General features: G+C 42.9%; 1 protein-coding gene across 1 annotated transcript; it reads left to right on the top strand.

Annotated features, from left to right (window-relative positions):
- The first annotated feature begins 687 nt into the window (after window positions 1-687).
- LOC116518615 (ankyrin repeat domain-containing protein 1-like) lies at window positions 688-19,376 on the top strand. Its single transcript, XM_032232131.1, has 9 exons — window positions 688-773; window positions 5,148-5,327; window positions 8,532-8,669; window positions 8,761-8,868; window positions 10,844-10,942; window positions 14,610-14,708; window positions 14,855-14,953; window positions 17,306-17,404; window positions 18,711-19,376. Exons 1-9 carry the CDS (start codon window positions 747-749, stop codon window positions 18,813-18,815), a joined length of 954 nt encoding a protein of 317 aa, XP_032088022.1. The 5' UTR covers window positions 688-746; the 3' UTR covers window positions 18,816-19,376.
- The last annotated feature ends 3,356 nt before the right edge of the window (window positions 19,377-22,732 follow it).

Below are 22,732 nucleotides of genomic sequence, written 5' to 3'. Positions count from 1 at the left end.
GGTCCTTTTAGCACCAGAGACATCACTCCGGCTTCCATAATCCCCTCAGAAAATTCTCCTTGACAAATATAGACAAGTGACATCATGATAAGTGTGTGTGTGTGTGTTTCTGCGTCTATGAGAGAGACTGGGGGGGTGGGATGAGAGCAAGGGGGAGAATATACTGTATTTTTCTACAGAACTATTTATAAACAGGGCATACTATCACCAAAATAATTATTTTTCCATCAGTTGACCTACTTCTTTGTTTACCCACAAAACAAGGGCTGCCTTGTCTCCCCTCCACTCCTGGTGTCTCTTGCTCATGTTGGAGCCAGTTATGATAAGGGTGGTATCTGCGGACAGCTGTTATGGTTAGCATTGCTGAGCTGTGTGGTCATTGCCAATGGAATGAAGCTCTTGCATTTCATACTGATTCAGATATTCGGTGCCGTTACACCGCAGGATTTTTCCTCTTCCCCTCACCCTTCCTCAACCCACTCAGCCTCCCCCCCACCCCATCCAATTCCTATCCTTGACACTAGATCTGGCTAGTTAATATGCCTGGAATGTGAAAAACACCTATTGCTGAACTGTTTGGATTCCCAGGTTGGAAGATTATCTCACTCAGAAGAAGTTTTTGCAAAGATATATAAACTAAGAGAGCTTGGCATGTCTCAGTCAAATTGCCTTGGACTGCAAAGGCATCTTTCTGGAGAGGAAATACTCCATTGTACCATCAGCTTTTGACCAGCCAACAAGCCAGGATGATGACGCTACTGGTAGAAGACCTAGTAAGTATCCAACTACCTTGTGTGATTATTATTATTTTTTGAACAGTTCAATAGCATGTGGACTAACCATCATGGTTATCTCTAAGACCAAATTGTTTCTTTTGATTGAAGGTGGTACCTAAGGGGAAATTATATTGGAATGAAAATGTCATTGGGGAGTGGGGTGTGGTCCTTTGAAGCAAGCAGAACAAAGAGACAACAGCTACTATTTGAATTTCAATTCACACGTGAATATGTCTTTAGCTGAGCTATTGTCCCATAGTTTTTATCACTAGCAACTTTTGTGACAATCATGATATTCCCCTAGGTTTAAAGATTATTATGAAGATGAATGAATAGGGAAAGGGTTGTTTATTTCTGAAATCGTTACTGAAAACATTACCTTTCATATAAACGCATGTTATACATTTAATAACAATAGTTTACGTAGCAATGCATTGTACTGTAGTTTAGCTTACAAAGTTTTTTTTTTATTAAAAAAAAGCTTGTCTTATTTAAGTGTCGGCAAAATTTTCAAAAGAGGATATTTATTACACGCCATCTTTTGCCATATTGAGGCTTTCGAGATCGTTCGCAAGAAATATACGACCGAAACAGAAGGAGCGTGATGGTTTCACAGCTATTTAAACAGCCCTTGTGATTCAGAGTATTCTCAACTACGCTTGTCAACTATGCCAGACACACACAAGTCTGGCTCCAACTCCCATTCCAGACAACATAATAAAGAATTAAAACAGGACTTAGATGACCCAGCTTTAATAGGTCCCTAGTCACCCCTGCTGCTTATGACTGTGTTATTAATGGCATCAAATGAGAGTGAAGGAATGGAAAGAAAATAGAAGCGATTCTGAAATAGTTGCTTATCTCAAAACACTTTGGCTGTAATTATAGCACAGGATTTTTGTACTGGCAAATAAGTGATCCCTTTAGCTATTCCACCCCTCTGAGCTTAATTTGTCATTGAATATGGGTATGACAACCTGGATGGTTGTTTATTAGGTCTAGAAAATAAAAAGTGAAAGTGTATGGTTAAAACCCTGTGTAATTTCCTAAGCGTATTATTGAATTTAAGGGGATGGATTGGAGGGAGTCTTTTTCACGGTCTACTGTGGTTCGATCAGAAAGAGATTTTTACTTAATGAAATCTCTTTCGTAAAATGTGGATTTCTGTGACTTTCAATGTCAGCAACTCGCCACCAAAGCTGGTGTGAACGAACTCAAGATCAACCTGGCAAATTTGGGGAGAGTTTTTTTTCCTATTTCTCAATAGCAGGACCCCCAAGTCTCTTGAAGCTTCCCGTAAGCAAAAAAGGATTTCGAAAGCAGATGGCATAGGAGTCTGTCAGTCAATAGAGAGTAGGCAGGAACAAGGGAGTAGGATATATTCTTTTAAAAAAACATGCCCCATTACATTCTTGGATGGATTATCCACCATTTTGCCTTCATCCAGCTAAACATAGTCGTGACTAAAAGCCACTGGAAGCATTGGGGTTTATAGAAGTCGCACTGATTTGCTTCGGTGATTTCAGTGAGATGTAGCAATCCCTAACTTTAGCTGCTTGCAGACTGCGAACTGCTACCAGACTTGATTTTAAATTTAATTAGCAATAGCAATAGCAATAGCAGTTAGACTTATATACTGCTTCATAGGGCTTTCAGCCCTCTCTAAGCGGTTTACAGAGTCAGCATATCGCCCCCAACAACAATCCGGATCCTCATTTTACCCACCTCGGAAGGATGGAAGGCTGAGTCAACCCTGAGCCGGTGAGATTTGAACAGCCGAACTGCAGAACTGCAGTCAGCTGAAGTAGCCCGCAGTGCTGGATTTCACCACTGCGCCACCGCGGCTCTTATGACGGCTGGGTATCTTTTGCAACCTTCTTCCAAGCAAAGTCAATGGGGGAATCTGGATTCACTTAGTAACAAGCAAGTTACTAACTTAGACACTGCAGTGAGTCGCTTAACAACTGTGGCAAGAAAGGTTGTAAAATGGGGCAAAACTCAAGAAAATGTCTCACTTAGCAACAGAAACATTGGGTGCTTCACTGTCTTCATAAGTCCAGGACAACCTGTAGTATTCTTGGTATTAGCCGATGACCAGATGCTCGGAGCTGAGGAGTTTTTATGGCTAATTCCAATTGAGATATAAAGATCTTTTCTGACATCCTTCAGTGCTTCTGGGCTTTCATTGTCGCAGGCCATACTACTGCTACGATGGCAAACGTCCTAATGTGAGTGTCAGATGTTGCAACCCGATACATTCACGGTCCACAGTAGCAGTTTCCTTAGTCAAACTCCTGTTCTATCTCCAGCCTTCCCTTTGTGAGTGACGGAGGGCTTCTCTATTTTACTATACCCATTGACTTTGTCTCTCAAAATTGCTGCAAAACTTACTGTATTTTTCGGAGAATAAGACGCACCGGAGCAGGGGTGGGTTTCTCGCCCCGTTCCAACCGGTTCGGTTGGAACGGGGCCGGCGGCGTCCTCGTGCACGCGCGCGGTGCATGCATGCGTACTAGCGTCTGCGCGAGGCTCCAGCTGCTCCTGGAGGATCGCGCAGCCGCTGTATGTGTCCTGCGCATGCGTAGAAGCGCAGAACTCGTCAAAACCGGGTAAGGAGCACGGGCGGGCGGGTGGGCCCTTCGCCGTTCCCGGAAGTTACTTACTTCTGGGTTCGCCGACCAACCGGTTCGCAGGGACTGCCGCGAACCGGTTGAAACCCACCCCTGCACCGGAGTATAAGATGCACCAAGGTTTTAAAGAGGCAAATTAAAAAAGAAGTTTTTGCACTCTGCAAACCTCCTGGTTTTTTTTTCCCAACAAAAAAAGGCATGAATAGCCCTTAGGAGGCTTGTAGAGTGCTCCAGGGTGGGACGGGGGGGGGGGGGGGGCAAAAACAAGCAAAAAATGGCCCGTTTTTTTGCGAAAACGGCCCCATGTTTTGTCAAAAAAAAAGAACAGCCTTTAGGAAGCTTATAGAATGCTCCTGGGGGCCCGTTTTTCGCTCATTTCTGCCCTCCCCAGCCCCCAGGAGCTCTCTGAAAGCCTCCTACAAGTTATGCATGGCCATTTTGGTGAAGGGGCGGGGTTTCAGGAAGCAAAAAAATGCTGTATTCAGTGTATAAGACGCACCCAGATTTTCAGCCTCTTTTCTGAGGAAAAAAGGTGCGTCTTATACTCCGAAAAATACGGTAACTATATTTTCTCAAACCGCTTAGTCTCTTGATAACTATCCTACTAGTGCTATTTTGTCTTACCTCCCAACAGAATTGAGCATCCTATTCTCAAGGAATAATGATAGTCTTCTTGATTTCCCCTCCCCCCTTTCATTCTGGCTCTTTCCAAGCCTCAATATCACCTACTTTTTCTTCAATCTATTGCCTCTACCATCCAGGTCATGGTTGTCCCAAATGTGCTTTTTTTCAAGAGGCAATTGGACTTTCTGGTTTTTCTTTGAAGACGTTTCTCTTCTCATCCAAGAAGCTTCTTGATCCCCACCATCCAGTCAGAGCCGAAGAAGCTTCTTGGATGAGAAGTGAAATGCCTTCTGCTGCTTTCTTTTTCCCCAACCCTCTTGCTTCTGAATATCCCAATCTTTTCCACAATTACTTCATTGCAAATATAGTGTTGCCCTCAGCAATATCTATACAGCTCGTGGTTTCTTATCAGTTCACTTCAGTGGTGGGTTTCAAAAATTGTTTGAACCTACACTGTGGGTGTGGCCTCCTTTGTGGGAGCGGCTTGCCACCCATGTGACCCGATGGGAGTGGCTTGCCACCCATGTGACGGGATATGAAGATGCCGACGACACTTGTCAGAACCACCTTAAATTACCTCACACACAGCACTGGCATGCATGAGAATAGGATGTAAACTTGTTTTTTAAAAGGCGTCTTTGGTTTGCGTTAAAACAACTTCAACACACGCAATGTTCTGATTGCGCCACAAACGCAGTAGTCATCCTTACCTTCCACAGAGGCACTGAGTTTTATAAATAGGAGCATGATAGTGTAGAATAATCATATCCAAGGACCAGTGGTGGGTTTCAAAAAAATTTTGGAAGCTCTTCTGTAGGTGTGGCCTGCTTTCCGGGTCCACTGGTGGAACCTCTTCTAACCGGTTCGGTAGATTTGATGGACCGGTTCTACCGAATAGGTGCGAACTGGTAGGAACCCACCTCTGGTTCACTTACCATTTCCTCAAGGTTCTGTCTGTCATGAGGATCTTGGGACATCCATTTCACTTCTTTTTTTGTCAACACGTTCTTTCTGTGGTTGTAGAATTTGCTTTTTTTTATAAGTTTCCTCCCTGTTTTGCTTTGTCAGGGAGAACCTTTTGGAACTCTACTCTTAAGACATATGTTTTCTTTGACAGACGACAGGCAAAAAGACAGAAGGTAGAGAAATGGGGGACTTCCTTCCGGAGGACTTCAAAGATGGAGAATATGAAGCTACAGTGAGATTGGAGAAACAAGAAGACCTGAAGACGGTCATTGATCCCTCAGTAACACCGCGCACTCTGACTTACCAAGAAGAGAAGGAGCTACAAGCTGAGGTAAAATAGTGAATTTTTATGTATCTTCTGGGAATATATCGCCACTGTTCTAATTTACTGCTGTTCTCTACCACAATCATATTAGACAAGCCTTCATCATCTGGTAGAACTATGCTGAGGATCAGGGGGAAAAAAACGTTCAGTCAAACCTAATTATAACGAGAAAACCAGGAAGTTGAGATTTGAAACAAATTAAAAGGATGAGCTATTAAGAATCCCCCGGGGAGTGCTTAATCTTTGCCTTCATGATGGAACACAATTTCACTTTCAAGGAAATTCTAGCTGGGGAACAAAATTGGGGAAATTTTATTTTGAAAATTTGGACAATGTCGACTACTCAATGGAGCATTAAGACAGGATTGACCACAGAAACTACATGATACTGGTTCTTACGAGCATCACTCAAACAAATTTCTCAGATGCTATAGGTGGTGGCAAGTTATTTGCTTTCTATACTTTCTATAAGTAAGTTATTTACTTACCTATAAAAAGGAATATCAGATTAGAAAACTCAAATGCTTGTAGTTCTGCTCTTGGCATACAGCAAATGATTGCCCAGGGACTCTTACAACAGGGGTATCAAACTCGATTTCATTGACAGCCGCATCAGGGTTGTGTTTGACCTCAGGGGGACAGGGTGGGTATGGGCGTGGCCAGTTCAATGTCATTCCTATCGGGGACATCTGTGGTGGACCGACCGCTCTGCCAGTGAAAACGGGCTCCCGAGCTCCGTTTTCGGCTGCCACGGCCTCCTGCAATCCTGTGCCAGTGAAAAAGGAGCTCGGGAGGACCACGTGCAGACCGGATCTAAATATCCTGTGGGCCAGATCCAGTAGTAAAAGAAATTGGTAACCCACCACTAAACCAGACCTTGCGCCATGAAGGACTTTATGTGTTACATTACATATTAATAATGGCAGCCGAACCAATTGAGAAATGTATTGATTCAGCCAAATGAGCCCTACATTTGCTAGAACATGCTCCTGCTTAGTCCTTCAAAGGTAAGATCCGTCGGTGAGTAAGTGGCAACAAACCGTTACATGATGCATTTATGAGTTACTTGAGAACCGTTTAAGGAGTATGTTGCCTCTGCTTTAAATACAAGCTGACACATCCTTCGCACAGGGTAGCGGCTCAAGTGACTTTTCACGAGGTGTTAATGAGTACAACCCTGTTCCATAATGTCTAATAGTTATTGCACCAACAACCCCTTCGCATCATTTCTTTTGGAAGTAATTCTTTTTCTCGTTTCAAAAGTTTTATTTCTTTTAAGGCAAACATTTCATCATTCCTCAGTCAGTAAGACATCGAAGTACAATTTCTTGTATATCAAAATAATTATAGTTTACCACCAAATTCTTGTCTAGCCTAATATATACCCCTCCCTCCCTCCAGCCTCTCCCCCAACCCCCCTCCACCTTCTCCCCCCCCCCCCCGCCGACTTCCCAGAACCCGTACACGGTATGGATTTCTAACAAACACAGTCTAAAATATATTGAGAAAAAGAAAAGAAATAAAAAAAAGATTAATAACATTCTACATTGACCTTAGCTTCTTCTTGCTGAACCAACTTTAAACAATTTAAATCATTTCTGATCTTAAGCATAGGCTAACTGGAATTTCTTGGTCCCGTATTTATTTTGTATATAGTCAATCCATTTTTTCCAGTCTCGTTTATATCTCTCGTTTGAGTGATCTTTAAGATATGCCGATATTTTAGCCATCTCGGCTAAGTTTGTAACTTTCAATGTCCATTCTTGAGTTGTAGGTTTTGGAAGTAATTCTTGATCAACTAATTTCAAAAATGCATCTTTACTACAATCTCTCTCTTTCTCCCTCCCCCTTCAAGCCAGTCGTGATTCCTCATGACTTCATGGACAAAGTCCACGCAATTTTCTCACCAGCATTTTCAGAATTGCTTTCTTCTTATGCCCGAGAGAGAAGGACAGCTGGCTTTGTGCCTTAAGGCAGGATTAGTCCACACAAGTCTCTCTCACGTTGTAGCCTAACACCTTTAACCAATAAATCAAACTCTCGACTCTCCTTTTAGATTCCCTCAAAAAGCTACTCTTATCGCAACGTTTTATACAATGAATTTACCTGTGCAATCAAGTATTCAACCTTCTAATGTGTTTAGTGGAATAATGATTAGCAGTATACAGATCAGAGGTGGGTCGCTACCGGTTCACACCAGCTCGGTAGAACTGGTTCGTCAAATCTACCGAACCGGTTAGAAGAGGTTCCACCAGTGGACCCGGAAAGCAGGCCACACCTACAGAAGAGGGTCCAATTTTTTTTTGAAACCCACCACTGACACACACAGACAGACAGACAGACTCACACAGACTCACACAGAGAGAGAAAGAGAAGAGAAAGGAAGGAAGGAAGAAAGAAATAAAGAAAAATGAAAAAAGAAAGAAAAAGTGAGAGAGAGATGAAAGAAAAAAAGGAAAGAGGGACAGAGAGACAAAAGGAAGGAAAGAGAGAGAGAGAGAGAGAGAGAGAGAGAGAGAGAGAGAGAGAGAGAGAGAGAGAGAGAACACATGGCCGGCAAGCCACTCCCACCAGGTCACATGGCCAGCAAGCCACTCCCACAAAGGAGGCCACACCCACAGAGTAGGTTCGAAAATTTTTTGAAACCCACCACTGATACAGATGTACAAATATAACTATTGCACAATACATTTTGTCCAACATTTTCTTTACTGAGATCTCGGGAAGAAAGACTTGCAAAACTTGGTTGTTCCGGCAGGCCTGGGGCTGTTGACCCCATGAACGAGGTCCAGCCCCACCTAGGTTGAGTGTATGGTGTGTTGCTTTTAAATCTGTTTCCTCTTTCCCTATATTTTAACTTTTTATTTTTACTCTTGTACTTTGTAAGCCGCCCGGAGTCCTACGGGATTGGGCGGCATTTAAATTTATTAAATTACAATTATAATTACAACTGGATGGGTGGAACTGGCAGCATGGCAGTGGAAGATTGGGTCATGTGATGGGCTTGTGGGGCAAGATCTTGAACTTTCAACTGGGTGGGGAAAGCTGGGAAACTTTCAGATTTGGGTTTTCCACAGATGTGCCAACATGGCTCTCTTAATAAATTGGAACTTTGAGCAATACTTTGCCTTGGCCTCTGATTTAATTTTGGATGCTGTTTGGAACCCTGCCACAAAGCCTCTTACTGAATCGTTCGTTCCTTTTGTCCAGATCAAGAAAAAGAAACTAGAGGCGAGAACAAAGCTTGACAGTTTGGAAGACCTTGAGAAAATCATCACTCTGAAGAAAAGGAAAAAGGTGAAGAAGGCCAGAGTCCCAGCTGAGAAGGAGCCTGAGCAAGAAATTATAGTATGTTCAAGCGACAAAGTATTTTAATTTCTTCTGTTCTCCATTTAGTAGCATCTCCGAATAACGATGAGCTCTTTTGATTCTATCTCAGACAGGGACTGTGGATGTTCCCACGTTTTTAAAAGCCGCCTTGGAGAACAAAATGCCGGTAATTGAAAAGTATTTAGCGGACAAAGGAGACCCAGATGCTTGTGATGAGGTACATTGGCTTTGACTGATTTCTGTACTATTTGTTTGATCCTAATTGAACAGTTTCCCCCCAAAGGATACTAGAAGCTGTAGCTTAATGAATCATTGCCTTTGAAGCAACCTAAGTGTTCTACCTCCAATTTTCAGGTTTTTAGCAATAGCAATAGCAGTTAGACGTATATAGTCTAAGCCCTCTCTAAGCGGTTTACAGAGTCAGCATATTGCCCCCAACAACAATCCGGGTCCTCATTTTACCCACCTCGGAAGGATGGAAGGCTGAGTCAACCCTGAGCTGGTGAGATTTGAACAGCCGAACTGCAGAACTGCAGTCAGCTGAAGTAGCCAGCAGTGCTGCATTTAACCACTGTGCCACCTCGGCTCTTTTCTGGGAGGGGATAACTCTCAAAATAGTTTTTAAGAGGGTCATTTTCTTAGAGTGTAATCCAGTCTTTCTTCCACCAACACTGCGGAAAAACAAAAGTGGTGGGATTCAAATGGGTGTGGCTTTGTGGGCGTGGCAGGGGAAGGATACTGCAAAATCCCCATTTCCTCCCCACCCCACTAAACCTGCTTTACAGATCAGTTCTCCTGTTCAGGGCAACAAAAGAAGATCAGCTGGGAAGCAGGGAGGCAGTGGGGGCGCGGCCAGCCTGTTTGCCGGTTCTCCGAACTACTCAAAATTTCCGCTACGGTTTTCCAGAACCTGTCAGAACTGGCTGAATAAGCATTACATCCAGTAGCAGTTCAGCAGTTCCAAGAAGTACCACACCCATTTGCACTATTCAGGCGGGCCCAGATAAACCTTCAAGTGGCCTCAACGGCTCTCAAAGAGAGTACTAATAACCAGATGACTGTAAATCCTTCCATTTCCCAATATTAAGTCAGACCTGAAGAAGCTTCTTGGATGGGAAGCGAAGTATCTTCAAGGAAAAACAAAGAAAGTCCACTTGCCTCTTGAAAAAGCACGTTAGCAACTGTCTCTGTAGACATTTAATATTTAATATTTTTTTCTCATCTCTCCCTCCCGCCCTCCCCTCCCCTTCTTAGTAATTACATGGGCCAAATCTCTCCACATCTTCCAATGCTGCACTTCTTCTTTGAGTTGTTCTATCAGTGGTGGGATTCAAATAATTTAACAACCGGTTCTCTGCCCTCATGACGAGCTGGGTAGGCGTGACTCAGTGGTCATGTGACTGGATAGGCGTGGCCAACTTGACATCACTCACGTCAATGGGAGCTTTCTCCTTAGCTGTCACAATGTAATAAGGGTTAACCGGAGAGGCAGTTTCTGTAATCAGAGCAATAAAGATGAGGCTAGAAACAACACTAGAATGTTTCCTTCCTGCCTTCCTTACAGGATTAGCCCTGTAAAGTGGGAAAAAACAAAAGGAGATTTCTTCCAACAACTGATTCTCCCAACTGCTTAGAAAGTTAAGGGCCGAGGTAGCGCAGTGGTTAGGGTGCAGTACTGCAGGCCACTTCAGCTGACTGCTATCTGCAGTTCGGCGGTTCTAATCTCACCGGCTCAAGGTTGACTCAGCCTTCCATCCTTCCGAGGTGGGTGAAATGAGGACCCAGATTGTTGGGGGCGATATGCTGACTCTGTAAACCGCTTAGAGAGGGCTGAAAGCCCTATGAAGCGGTATATAAGTCTAACTGCTATTGCTATTGCTAAGTTACGAACCGGTTCTCCTGAATAGGTGCGAACTGGCCGAATCCCACCACTGTGTTCTATGCTCTGGTTAGTGTCATAAATACACACACACACACACACACAGTCTAGGTGGCAATACTTAGTTAATATCAGGCTCATCAAGAAAACTAAACAGTGTCACCTCTGCTAGTACTTATATGACCACCAGGAAATCTGAAGACTATAGATTAGAAAAATCACCAGGAGAAAGAGGGAGGGAGAAATAATGCTTTAAAAATAAAAAGAGGCAGTTGTTTACTATTGATTGTGCTATCTGTCTTCCAACTGACAGTACAAGCGTACAGCCTTGCACCGTGCCTGCTCACAAGGACATTTGGGAATTGTGGAAAAGTTAGTAGCAGCTGGGGCTCATCTTGAATTCCAAGATATGGTAAGCCAAAACTCTGCGCATTTACACTGTCCTTCAGATTGATTCTCACAAACATGTAAAGTGTCTGAAAGACTTATGAGAATGTATGTATGTATGTATTTAGTGTCACAACCTCTGGTATGTCCAAATATGGGAGGAAGTCTACTGCTTCCATTCTCTGTCTATCGGCTCATCACAAGAGACCATCACGACAGAAACCCAATATTTTTACTGTTGCCTTTGTTACATTTGTGTTGTATTTGTGCTGATAAATAAATAAAGGAAGACTGGTATAGATCTATTTCAAGCTATTTAGCTCTCATCAGCTAGCCATACCCTTACTGGGATTTGAACCTGTGCTGTATTACATATCAAGCAGTTGTGTTAACCACTAAGCCACAAGGTTCTCTTTATCAGCTGAGCCAGGGAAGTAGGTATGTAGGTATTATATATAATAGGTATTATATATATAATACCATAATTATATAATAAGTAGGTATTATATATATATATATATATGTGTGTGTGTGTGTGTGTGTGTGTGTGTGTCTGTGTGTGTTATATTTGTGCTGATAAATAAATAAAGGGAGACTAGTATAGATCTATTTCAAGTTATTTAGCTCTCATCAGCTAGCCATACCCTTACTGGGAATCGAGCCTGTAAGGGTATGGCTAGCTGATGAGAGCTAAATAGCTTGAAATAGATCTATACTAGTCTCCCTTTATTTATTTATCAGCACAAATATAACAAATGTAACAAAAAGGCAACAGTAAAAAAAAAAATTGGGTTCTGTCTGGATGGTCTCTTGTGACGAGCCGAAGACAGAGAGTGGAAGTAGTGATCTTTCTCCCATATTTGGGCATACCGGGGGTTGTAAAATCAATCTATCTATCTATCTATCTATCTATCTATCTATCTATCTATCTATCTATCTATCTATCTATCTATCTATCTAATCTATCTAATCTATCTATATATCTATATATCTATATATCTATATATCTATATCTATATCATCTCTCTCTCTCTCTCTCTCTCTCTCTCTCTCTCTCTCTCTAATTTGTGCTTCGTTCATATTCTCAATCACATCAAGCAAACTTTTGTAGACAACAAGCCCTCCTTTCAGGTTGACTTCCCAGTTGTCATGAAGGAGAGAGCAGGATAATAGGGGGTGTGAGCTGTTTGGAGTGGGGCCAGCAGATAAGGCTCCTCCACCCCTTGTTATTCATGTTAGCAATGCATGCCTCTGGTCAGATGTAATTGCTTAAGGGGTCTGTTGTTTACCGCACTGTACAATTCATAAAAGGGACTTCATCATAAGTTGCCTTCTAAGGGTATGCTCCTGCTGCAATGATTTACACATGACTTTCTCAGCATCCATGCCAAGTTATGCTCTTCTGGTGAAGTGGTTGGCTTTCTGACCTACTGCCTTTCTGTATTTTTTTTTTTACTTAGCTTATCCTATTTTTTCATATTAAAATGTTTTTATTTTCCATTTTTCATTTTCATACACTCACATATATACTGTGCATAGCCGGGCCATACAACATTAAGCAATAATCACAGCAATTCCTCTTGTCAACAATACCCCCCAAAATAGAAACCCAATGTACCTCTTCCACTCTCCATACACCTCTTTCTTCCACCCCCTCCAACTTTCTATCTTCCCTCCATCATCCCCCTCTACCCTACTTCCCCTCCCCCTCTACCTCTCCTCTCTCCCGATCCACTCCCTCCCTTCCTTCTCACCTTCCCTCCCTCCCATCCTCTCTCCCATCCCTCTCTACCCATCTTTCTTCTATCCCACTCCTCCTCCCCTTGGTGTATTTCCACTATATGTCAATGTACTCAGCTTGTCCTATTTTTACGGAGAAATTAAAGAGAAACAGTATACATGTGAAATCGCATTACATTGAAATCTAACACATAGTATATATCCCACCCTCCCCCCACCCTCCCCCCTAACACCCCACCTCCCTCCCCCCCGACTTCCCAGAGCCCGTACACGGTATAGATTTTTAACAAACACAGTCTAAAATATATTGAGAAAAAAGAAGTAAAAAAAAAGTTAATAACATCTCTACATTGATCTTAGCTTCTTCTTGCTAAGCTAACTTTGAACAATTTAATTCACTCCTGATCTTAAGCATAGGCTATCTGGAATTTCTTAGTCCCGTATTTGTTTTGTATATAATCAATCCATTTTTTCCAGTCTCGTTTATATCTCTCATTTGAGTGATCTTTAAGATATGCCGATATTTTAGCCATCTCGGCTAAGTTTGTGACTTTCAATGTCCATCCTTGAATTGTAGGCAAATCTTCCTTCTTCCAGTATTGCGCCACCAACAGTCTTGCTGCCGTTATTAAGTGCAGAATCAAGTTAGTCTCTACCACTGTAAAGTCAGTACTTATACCTAGCAAAAATAACTGAGGAGTAAACTGCCTTTCTGATTAAATTAGTACAAGAGGAGTGAGTGTAAAGGGGGACCTCAGCTTAGTAATAAAATGCATGTTTTAAATAGAGTAGAAGATGGCATTTGTTTTTGACATTAGGAACTAATACAGGCAGTCCTCGATTTATAACACTTCACTTAGTGACAGTTTGAAGGCACTGAAAAAAGTAACTTATGACCATTTTTTTTAACACTTATCACCATTGCAGCATCCCCATGCCCATGTGATTTACATTGGGATGCTTGAAACTCACACATCTATGACGGTTGCAGGATTCCGAGGACATGTGATCACTTTTTGCAATTTCCTGACTAACAAAGTCAATGGGGAAGCCAGATTCACTTAACAACGGGGTCTGGCGCATACCTCCCAACGGCTGATAAGATCGCACAGGGTGGGCCTTCTCCAGGTGCCGTCAGCCAGACAATGTCGGCTGGCGGCTCCCCGGGGGAGGGCCTTCTCTGTAGCCGCTCCGACCCTATGGAATGATCTACCCCCAGAGATCCGGACCCTACCCACTCTCTTGGCCTTCCGAAAGGCTATCAAAACCTGGCTATTCCGGCAGGCCTGGGGCTGTTGACCTCACGACTGAGGTCCAGCCCCACCCAGATTGAGTGCTTTTAATCTGTTTTCTTTGTTTTTAATTCTTTATTTTTTTTTTATAATGTATTTCTGTAAGCCGCCCGGAGTCCTTCAGGATTGGGCGGCCTATAAATTTATTAAATACTTAAATACTTACTAATTTAATAACGGCAATGTTTCACGTAACAAAGGCGGCGAGAAGAGTTCGTAAAAACGGAGCAAAATTTAACGCTTCGCAAATTTCTCACTTAGCAACACTAATTTGGGGCTCAGGTGCAGTCAAAAATTGAGGACTACCTGTAGCTACTGTTCAAAACAGAAAATAATAACCCAGAATAAAGCTGTGCTTGTGTTCCTCAATGAATACAACTTAATCAAGTCTTGATCGTTAGGAATCACTGTTTATATGCAGGAGCCACCATGATCTTAGATCATTTTCTTAACTTGTTGGCTTGTATCCAGAAAAATCTGGATCTTTTATTGAAAGATCTTTCAGTTGTAGTTAATCTGTAAGTCCGGGAAGCTGAAAAGGTTTTTGCCAATCAAAAGGATAACCAGCCAAGAGTCTGAATACTTTTAAAATAGTCTACGCTTTCATTATTCCTCCATGATTGAATCTCCTGATCTTTTGTTTTGCTGCTTCTGCTGTAGCTGGAATCAACGGCTATTCACTGGACGTGCCGAGGTGGAAACGTAGATGTTCTGAAATTCCTCTTAAACAAAGGGATAAACAGAAATGCCAAAGACAAGGTATTTTACAATAATTGTCCCCAAAAATTTGATTTACGGAAGATGTGGATCTGGAACCTGCTTGTATGAAGTTCTTTTCTCCATCCAAGTTTATGGTCTACAAGTTATGGATAATGCTTTTTTCCCACTTTTTCTTTTTCCCTTAGTTGCTCAGCAGTCCTTTACATGTGGCGGTAAGGACTGGCCAGTATGAATGTGGAGAACATCTCATTGCATGTGAAGCAGATCTGAATGCTAAAGATAGAGTAAGTATATCATCTCCTTCCTTGATAAGGGATAGAGTAGGTGGTCTTAGAATGCGTGACCCATCAAAACCGCGCTCGACTAAGCCGCGCCCGATTAAACCGCATCGCTGATGTCATCAACAGGGCGACAACAGCCAGCGCGGAGAAAGAAGGGCACTTTAAATAGCGCTTTGAAAGCACGCGGATTCAACTTAAGGTAAGGGTTAGATTTAGGGTTAGCTTTAGGGTTAGGTTAAGGGTTAGGTTAAGGGTTAGGGTTAGGGTTAGGTTAAGGGTTAGGGTTAGCTTTAGGGTTAGGTTAAGGATTAGGATTAGGATTAGGGTTAGGTTAAGGGTTAGGTTTAGGGTTAGGTTTAGGGTTAGGTTAAGGGTTAAGTTTAGGGTTAGGTTTAGGATTAGGTTTAGGGGGGTTAGGTTTAGGTTTAGGGGTTAATTTTAGGTTTAGGATTTACAGTGTGCTTCTGTCTCCGCGCTGTTGTCGCCCTGTTGATGACGTCAGCGACGCGGTTTATTCGAGCGCGTTTTATTCGAGCGTGGTTTTGTGGTGGAACCCTTAGAATGCCCATCAGAAGGCATATTGAACAAGGACCTGGTGTAATGGTGGCTTTTTGTGCTTGTAAAAATAGACCAGGAGGACTCAAATATAGAGGAAGACAGGATTCTCGTGCTACTGAATAGTGTCCCCTGAGTACCATGAATTGAGGTGACCATCAACAAGACACAACAACTTTCTATATTTTATGCCAAGGCCATGAACTTTTAGTACAGGTACAACTGTAAAAAGAGCCGAAGGTGGCGCAGTGGTTAAATGCAGCACTGCAGGCTACTTCAGCTGACTGCTAGTTCTGCAGTTCGGCGGTTCAAATCTCACCGGCTCAGGGTTGACTCAGCCTTCCATCCTTCCGAGGTGGGTGAAATGAGGACCCGGATTGTTGTTGGGGCCAATATGCTGACTCCGTAAAACCGCTTAGAGAGGGCTGAAAGCCCTATGAAGCGGTATATAAGTCTAACTGCTATTGCTATTGCTAACTTACAACTGTAACTAAGGCCAGAATTGTGATTGTAAGTCATTGTGATTGGAAGCAAAGGGGGTTACTATCATGTCACTAAAATCTGCTGAATAAGGGACTGAATGCCTGAAAGTGAAGATGTTTCCCCATATCTCAGTCTGCAGCCTGACCCAAGGCCATAACCCCCCATAATAGTACAGGAAATAAGCTGTTTAAAAACCCAACATGTTTTTAGGTGTAGAAAATATTCCCTTCGCTCTTGGACTAGATTGGATGCCATTAGTGGATAACTCAAAATTTCTGAAGCTGATATTAGTTTACACAGAGCATTTAGCATAGTGATGTGGGCTAAGTAAGTGATGCATATCTGCCTCTGCAAACCTACTTGTTCCCTCCCTTTAGGAATTCTAGATACGTAAGGAATGGCAGTGTTCTTTCCTATCAGGATAACAACAGTGTTTAGGATGCCTTCTCTCCAGTCATTCCAACTCAATGCCACGATTTCATATCTCTCTGGAAAAAAAAACACCTTAGAATAACAGAATTGGCAAGGACCTTGTAGGTGATCTAGCTGAACTCTCTGACCAAGCAGGAGACTCTACACCATTTCTGACAAGTGGTTGTCCAGTCTCTTCCTGAAAGTCTCCAGTGATGAAGAACTTCTGAAGGCAACTTCTGTTCCATAGGTTGATTCTTCTCACTGTCAGAAAACTTCTCCTTATTTCGAGGTTAAATCTCTCCTTGATCAGTTTCCACCCATTGTTCTTTGACTTTCAGGTGCTTTGGAAGGGTTCCATCACAATACCGCGAAGCCCTTATCCGCGGAGACATAAGCGCGAGTGCTAATCCACGCCGTCCGAATCGCTAAAGCAAATGCGACCTTACCGCGCTGACATAAGGGCGGAGGGCAAATCCGCGCCTTCCGAAGCACCCTAACCCTAACCCTAACTCTAAACCTAACCCTAACCCTAAACCTAATCCCTAAACCTAATCCTAACCCTTACCTTAATTTAAATCGGCTTTCTGTCGCCGCGCTGTTGTCACAGCGGTGATGATGCGCGGTGATGACGTCGCGGCTTTAGCGACGCGGTTTTATCACCGCTATTTTGACGAGCGCGGTTTTGTCGTGCCACGCTTTGGAAGATAGGGTGTCCCTCTCTTCTCTGTGGCAGCCCCTCAAATATTGGAACACTGCTATCATATCACCCCTGGTCCTTCTCTTCACTTAGATTAGATAACAGCTTTCAGTTGCAACATGTTGATATCCTTTGTTGAGCATTGCCAATATTGTACACGGTCAGCCTACAAGTGTGTCATATTCAATTTTCCTTCCTTCCCCTAGGAGGGGGATGCGCCAATGCACGATGCAGTGAGATTAAATCGATATAAAATGATTCGACTCCTGATTCTCTATGGGGCTAACCTGAATGTAAAGAACATTGTAAGTTACTCCATTCGCAGTTTTCCCCCTTCCCCCATTGTTGCGAAACTGAAGTCACGTAGAAGTGCTGAGTTGAAATCAGGCAATATAGAGGCATTGAAATCAGTGTTATTTATAGTAACTGTGATTTAAGTTTAGTCTCATGGATTTTACTGCGTCTATTTTAAATAGGATGGATCAAGCTCACAAATTGCAAATTACATGTCAGATTATACTCATTGCTAACAAACTGGAAAATGAATGCATTACAAGGCTTCTCTCCCCCCCAAAAAACCATCCTACTGTTTTGAAATATTTTTTCAGTTGCTTTTTATTGTTCAACTGATTCTAATGTTATATTCCAAAAAAGACGTAACTTAAAACAGTCTATTTTTCAATGCTACTGTTAGCCCTTGACCTAAATTTGAGTTGAGCCCCAAATTTCCGTGGCTAAGCGAGACTGTTGTTAAGTGAGTTTTGCCCCATTTCACGACTTTTCTTGCCACAGTCGTTAAGTGAACTACTGCATCCGTGAAATTAGAAACACGGTTCTTAAGTGAATCTGGCTTCCCCATTGACTTTGCTTGTCAATAGGTCGCAACAGGTGATCACATAACCCCGGGATACAGCAAGTGTCATAAATATGAGTCAGTTGCCAAGCTTCTGAAATTTTGATCCTATGACTATGGGGCTGCTGCAGTGGTTATAAGTGTGAAAAATGGTCATAAGCAGGGGTGAAGTGCTCTGAAGTCTGCTACCAGTTCACTTCCATTCACCCGAACCGGTAGCATTTTTTTTACTACAGGTTTCGGCGAACCAGTAGCATTTTTTATTACCAGTTCAAGTGAACTAGTCCAAACCAGTAGCCTTTTACCCCTGGTCGTAAGTCACTTTGGTCACTAAAGGAATTGTTGTAATTTGAGGACGACCTATATTTTCTGGAGGGGAGCATAGGATAGATTCCTACAAGAGCATGGCCGAATTTGGGCAAACTATCCCAGATCTGGGGTGCAAAGAAACCCCTTGCCTAACCTTACGGATCTATTCGGCTTCGAAGCTGAAAAGGTACATCAGAAGAGATGTGTTTGTTTCTTCTGTTATCACCTCCTTAAAAGAGCAATCCTTTTCATATACAACATATATTCGGATACGGATTCTAGAAGTGCAAAGCACCTACCTTCTTGAACATGTTTATTCAAATCATGCGACCAGACCTCTCTCCCTCATTTGGCCCTACAAGAAATCGATCAAGTAAAATAAAAATAAAGGATAACAGAAATCACATTCCAAGAAGCCTAACTGCATTTTCTTGACTGTCTTTGCATAGGAAGGGAAAACTCCGATGGATCTTGTTCTGCAGTGGCAAAACGGCACCAAGGAAGTCTTCAATAACCTCAACGCTTATAAGAATTCCCCCATAGACACGTTCTGAGAACCAGATTGAAAGCTGGTCCGTTTCTTTGCACACATGGCACCACTATCGGCGAAAAGAACAATGTGAAGAAGAATTCCTGGATACGTGATGCCATCTTTGCCTCATCGAACGAGTGTTTTTTTGCCTTTGGAATAAGTCTGAGGATAAAAGGTTCAAAAGCACGGCTTGAGTGTTACAATTCCACTAGTTTCAAGGTTTTTTTTTATTTTATTTATTCCTATTTATATCTTGTATTCCATTCTTCCCTTTTTCTCGGATGTAGTTTCTCTGGCTGATGTTTCTCTTTCAAATCGTCCTGTTGATACTAGAGTTGTAGAAGTGATAGTCAGGGCAGGAGTATTTATACAAGGCAATCACGTTTCTGAATGTATTAGCAGCTTCACAAGTTCTTTCTTCCCAATTTAACCCCAACGTAATTAATTTTTAGGTGTCACCCAACATTTCTGCTGAAATTGCTATTATCAGAGTAAACTGTTAAAAGCAAAGATGGGAGCTGGAGAACAGAGGTATGGAAAGAAATGACATTAGAAAGGAACAGCGGAAGTCGAATGAAAAAAAGGGAACAGATCTGGTTTATTTTAAAGTTTACTACGAAGAGTAGACCAGATTTACTCAAAATAGTGGACAATGAACTACAAAGTTCAAAGCGGAATATTGCGTAAAGGAAAGTGTTGAAGTGAAGTAGAAGAAAATGCAATTAATTTTACATGCTCGGTAATGGAAGAAAAATTCTGTATATTTGTATGGCTTTTTATGTACATTTTGTATTAAATTCCCTTTAAGATTTAAATAAGAGAATGGTTTGTTCTGCCTGAATACTTTACTTATTTTTCTGAAAATTATGTTCCATCAGCTAACAGAAAAAATGCTTAAGTTACATGAACAAAACCAATGGTGGTGCATTCCTAATTAAAGTTTAAACAAACCATGGCTAGCCACCATGATAGCTACTAAATACTGTTGTTTGCCTCTCATAGTAAGTGGTAAAAACCCACAGCAGTTTTGAATGGGTGATGAAGGAACACAGACTGAATACAATAGCAATAGCAATAGCAGTTAGACTTATATACCGCTTCATAGGGCTTTCAGCCCTCTCTAAGTGGTTTACAGAGTCAGCGTATCACCCCCACAATCCGGGTCCTCATTTTACCCACCTCGGAAGGATGGAAGGCTGAGTCAACCCTGAGCCGGTGAGATTTGAACCGCTGAACTGCAGATACAAGGCGAATGACAACTAATCAGTGTGAAAGCAGCACATTGAGATGGCTTGGCCATATAAAAGGGAATGAATGAATTGCATTTGAATGAATGCATCAGTTGAGATGATAAAAGAAGTTCTGGTATCAGAGTTCCAAATAGCACCCAAAATTAAATCAGAGTTCAAGGCAAAGTATTCCTCAAAGTTCCAATTTATTAAGAGAGCCATGTTGGCACATCTGGGAAAACCCCAATCTGAAAGCTTCCCGGTTTTCCCCACCCCATTGAAAGTTCACAAAACTGCCCCACACCCACCAGCCCATCACATGGCCCAATGTTCCACTGCCATGCTAGCAGTTCCACCAATTCCAATTCCGGTCAGGTGCAGAGACAAAGGATGACCTTGGCTCTCAGAAAGAAATTTTGTTTAGGCTACATAATGTCTACTGTATTTTTTGGAGTATAAGACGCTCCAAAGTATAAGACGCTGGGGCCTTGGGGGAAGGTTCCGTGGGGGATGCTTCTGGGGCCAGTTTGCATTTGCGGGTCCCAGCAGAAGGGGTCTTGTTGGTGGATAGAGGCAATTGTGGCTCAGGGGCAGGAGAAGAGGCCATGGCCTGTACTCACGACTTGTTGAACTTCAACAAAATGCGCCAAAACAAAATGGCCACTGAGGCTACAGAGCCTATGGGCTAGGCGCCACGAGGTAGCCAAGCCCGCAAGGCAAGTGAGGGCGACGAAGGCCCTGCGAGGGGGGGGGGCCCTGCGGAGCCCGAGAGGAGCAGCGGCGGCATTCTGATGGGGCGGGAGCGTTGAGGAACGGCGTCGGCATGCAGCGGCGGTGCTTCTGGCGGCTGCTCTGGACTGCTGGCGGTCCTTGGCAGCTTTTGGAGACAGCTGGAACGGCTGTGGTGTGAGGGGGGGGGGTGCATAGCCCAACAGAGGTACCAGAGGTAGCAGCGCAGAACAGGGCTTCCAACGGCCATTGCCACAAGGTGCTGTTTGCCGGAGAGCTCTCTGCTGGCAATCTCCAGAGACAAAAGCCTCAAGAGCCAAGGTGGCGCAGTGGTTAAATGCAGCACTGCAGGCTACTGCTAGATCAGCAGTTCAGCGGTTCAAATCTCACCGGCTCAGGGTTGACTCAGCCTTCCATCCTTCCGAGGTGGGTAAAATGAGGACCCAGATTGTTGGGGGCAATATGCTGACTCTCTGTAAACCGCTTAGAGAGGGCTGAAAGCCCTATGAAGCGGTATATAAGTCTACTGCTATATAAGAATCTCTTCCCATAGCCCCGGGCTAGTTGAGAGACTTAGCTTTAAAGAGCTATCCTGATTCCTTCCAATTATAGATGAAATTTAGAACAAAATCCAATTAAATCCAATTTAAATAACTTTTAAAGTTGAGGAGAAAGCAGTTAGCACAGCCAGTTCGATCGAACTGAGTCTAGAAAAGCGGGAGGACACTCCCCTGAGGCGATGACATCCCTTTGGTAGACTCAGTTCTATTGGTTACCGACTGAGTTAACCCATGCATGACTGCTGTCTCCACCAATGTTGGAGAAGTGTCTGGGGGGTCAACCCTAGCTTTTCTGTCCATTGCAGCTAGGAATGTCAAATAGGGCCAAGAATGAATGTTTCTCTTGTAGCCAGCCCGGACGCTAGATCGGCCCACTGAAAACTCTTGTCTTTCAAGAAACCCAGCCGAAGTTTCATGTGCTGCTCACTGAAGAGCCTGGACTCCCAGGGTAGGAGGGGCTGGCGCTACTAAACACGCAGTCAAGCTAAGTGCCTGAAGGACCCCATTCCAGTCAGCAAGCGGGATTAATTGCTTTGGCGGGCCATAGAGTGACAATCCCTGATTTAGTGCAATATAAAAAATGCAAAAAAAATTCTGCGAACCACCAAAATTTTCTTGCGGTCCCAAATACCACCAGTTGGTATTTGTTTTAACTCCCATCTGAGATCTACTGTATATAGTTGAACACAGAACTGTTACTGTGACATTTATTTAAGATTCTTCATTTAGTGTAATCCTTCAGGAGCTTCTAAAATACTATTTTACTGTCATCTTGCCCTGAAGCCATTAGAATGGGAATTGGAAATGGAAAGTAAGAATTATATGTAACATTCCTAAGATGTCTCAGACCTCAGCTCATTTTGTCTCATACTACAGCTGGCAAGGCATGGTTACTTCTTAACCCAGGATAGGACAGTTCTTCTGGTTAAATTGCACAAATAATCTGGATGCTCCGGTATTATAGTTGTGAGTAAAGTGACAGAAACGTTGGTCATAGCTAAGGCTGAAATTTCTTCAAACGATTACGCTGCATTAATGTCTCTGTAAACAGGAACTCAGATGTGGAATTCCTGTTAACGTTATAATCCTGTAATGAAATTACAGTACTGTAACGATTTTCCGCATGCAAGTGTAGTCAGATTAATAGAGCCGAGGTGGCGCAGTGGTTAGGGTGCAGTACTGCAGGCCACTTCAGCTGACTGTTTTCTGCAGTTCAGCGGTTCTAATCTCACCGGCTCAAGGTTGACTCAGCCTTCCATCCTTCCGAGGTGGGTGAAATGAGGACCCAGACTGTGGGGGCAATTTGCTGACTCTGTAAACCGCTTAGAGAGGGATGAAAGCCCTATGAAGCGGTATATAAGTCTAACTGCTATTGCTAATAAAAGCCAACACATTTTTTTTAAAAAAAAAACTAGGTTGCA

This window comes from Thamnophis elegans, chromosome 15, assembly GCF_009769535.1.
Source record: "Thamnophis elegans isolate rThaEle1 chromosome 15, rThaEle1.pri, whole genome shotgun sequence".
Lineage (NCBI taxonomy): Eukaryota > Metazoa > Chordata > Lepidosauria > Squamata > Colubridae > Thamnophis > Thamnophis elegans.
Note: the sequence above shows the minus strand (reverse complement) of the source record. Positions and strands in the feature narration are given on the sequence as shown.

What these genes read in the sequence shown, in the direction of transcription:
- LOC116518615 (XM_032232131.1), top strand. Translation starts at nt 747, where the DNA reads ATGATGACGCTACTGGTAGAAGACCTA. An exon ending in AGAAGGAGCTACAAGCTGAG is followed by an intron (nt 5,328 to 8,531) that starts GTAAAATAGTGA and finishes CCTTTTGTCCAG; the next exon opens with ATCAAGAAAAAGAAACTAGA. An exon ending in ACCCAGATGCTTGTGATGAG is followed by an intron (nt 8,869 to 10,843) that starts GTACATTGGCTT and finishes TCCAACTGACAG; the next exon opens with TACAAGCGTACAGCCTTGCA.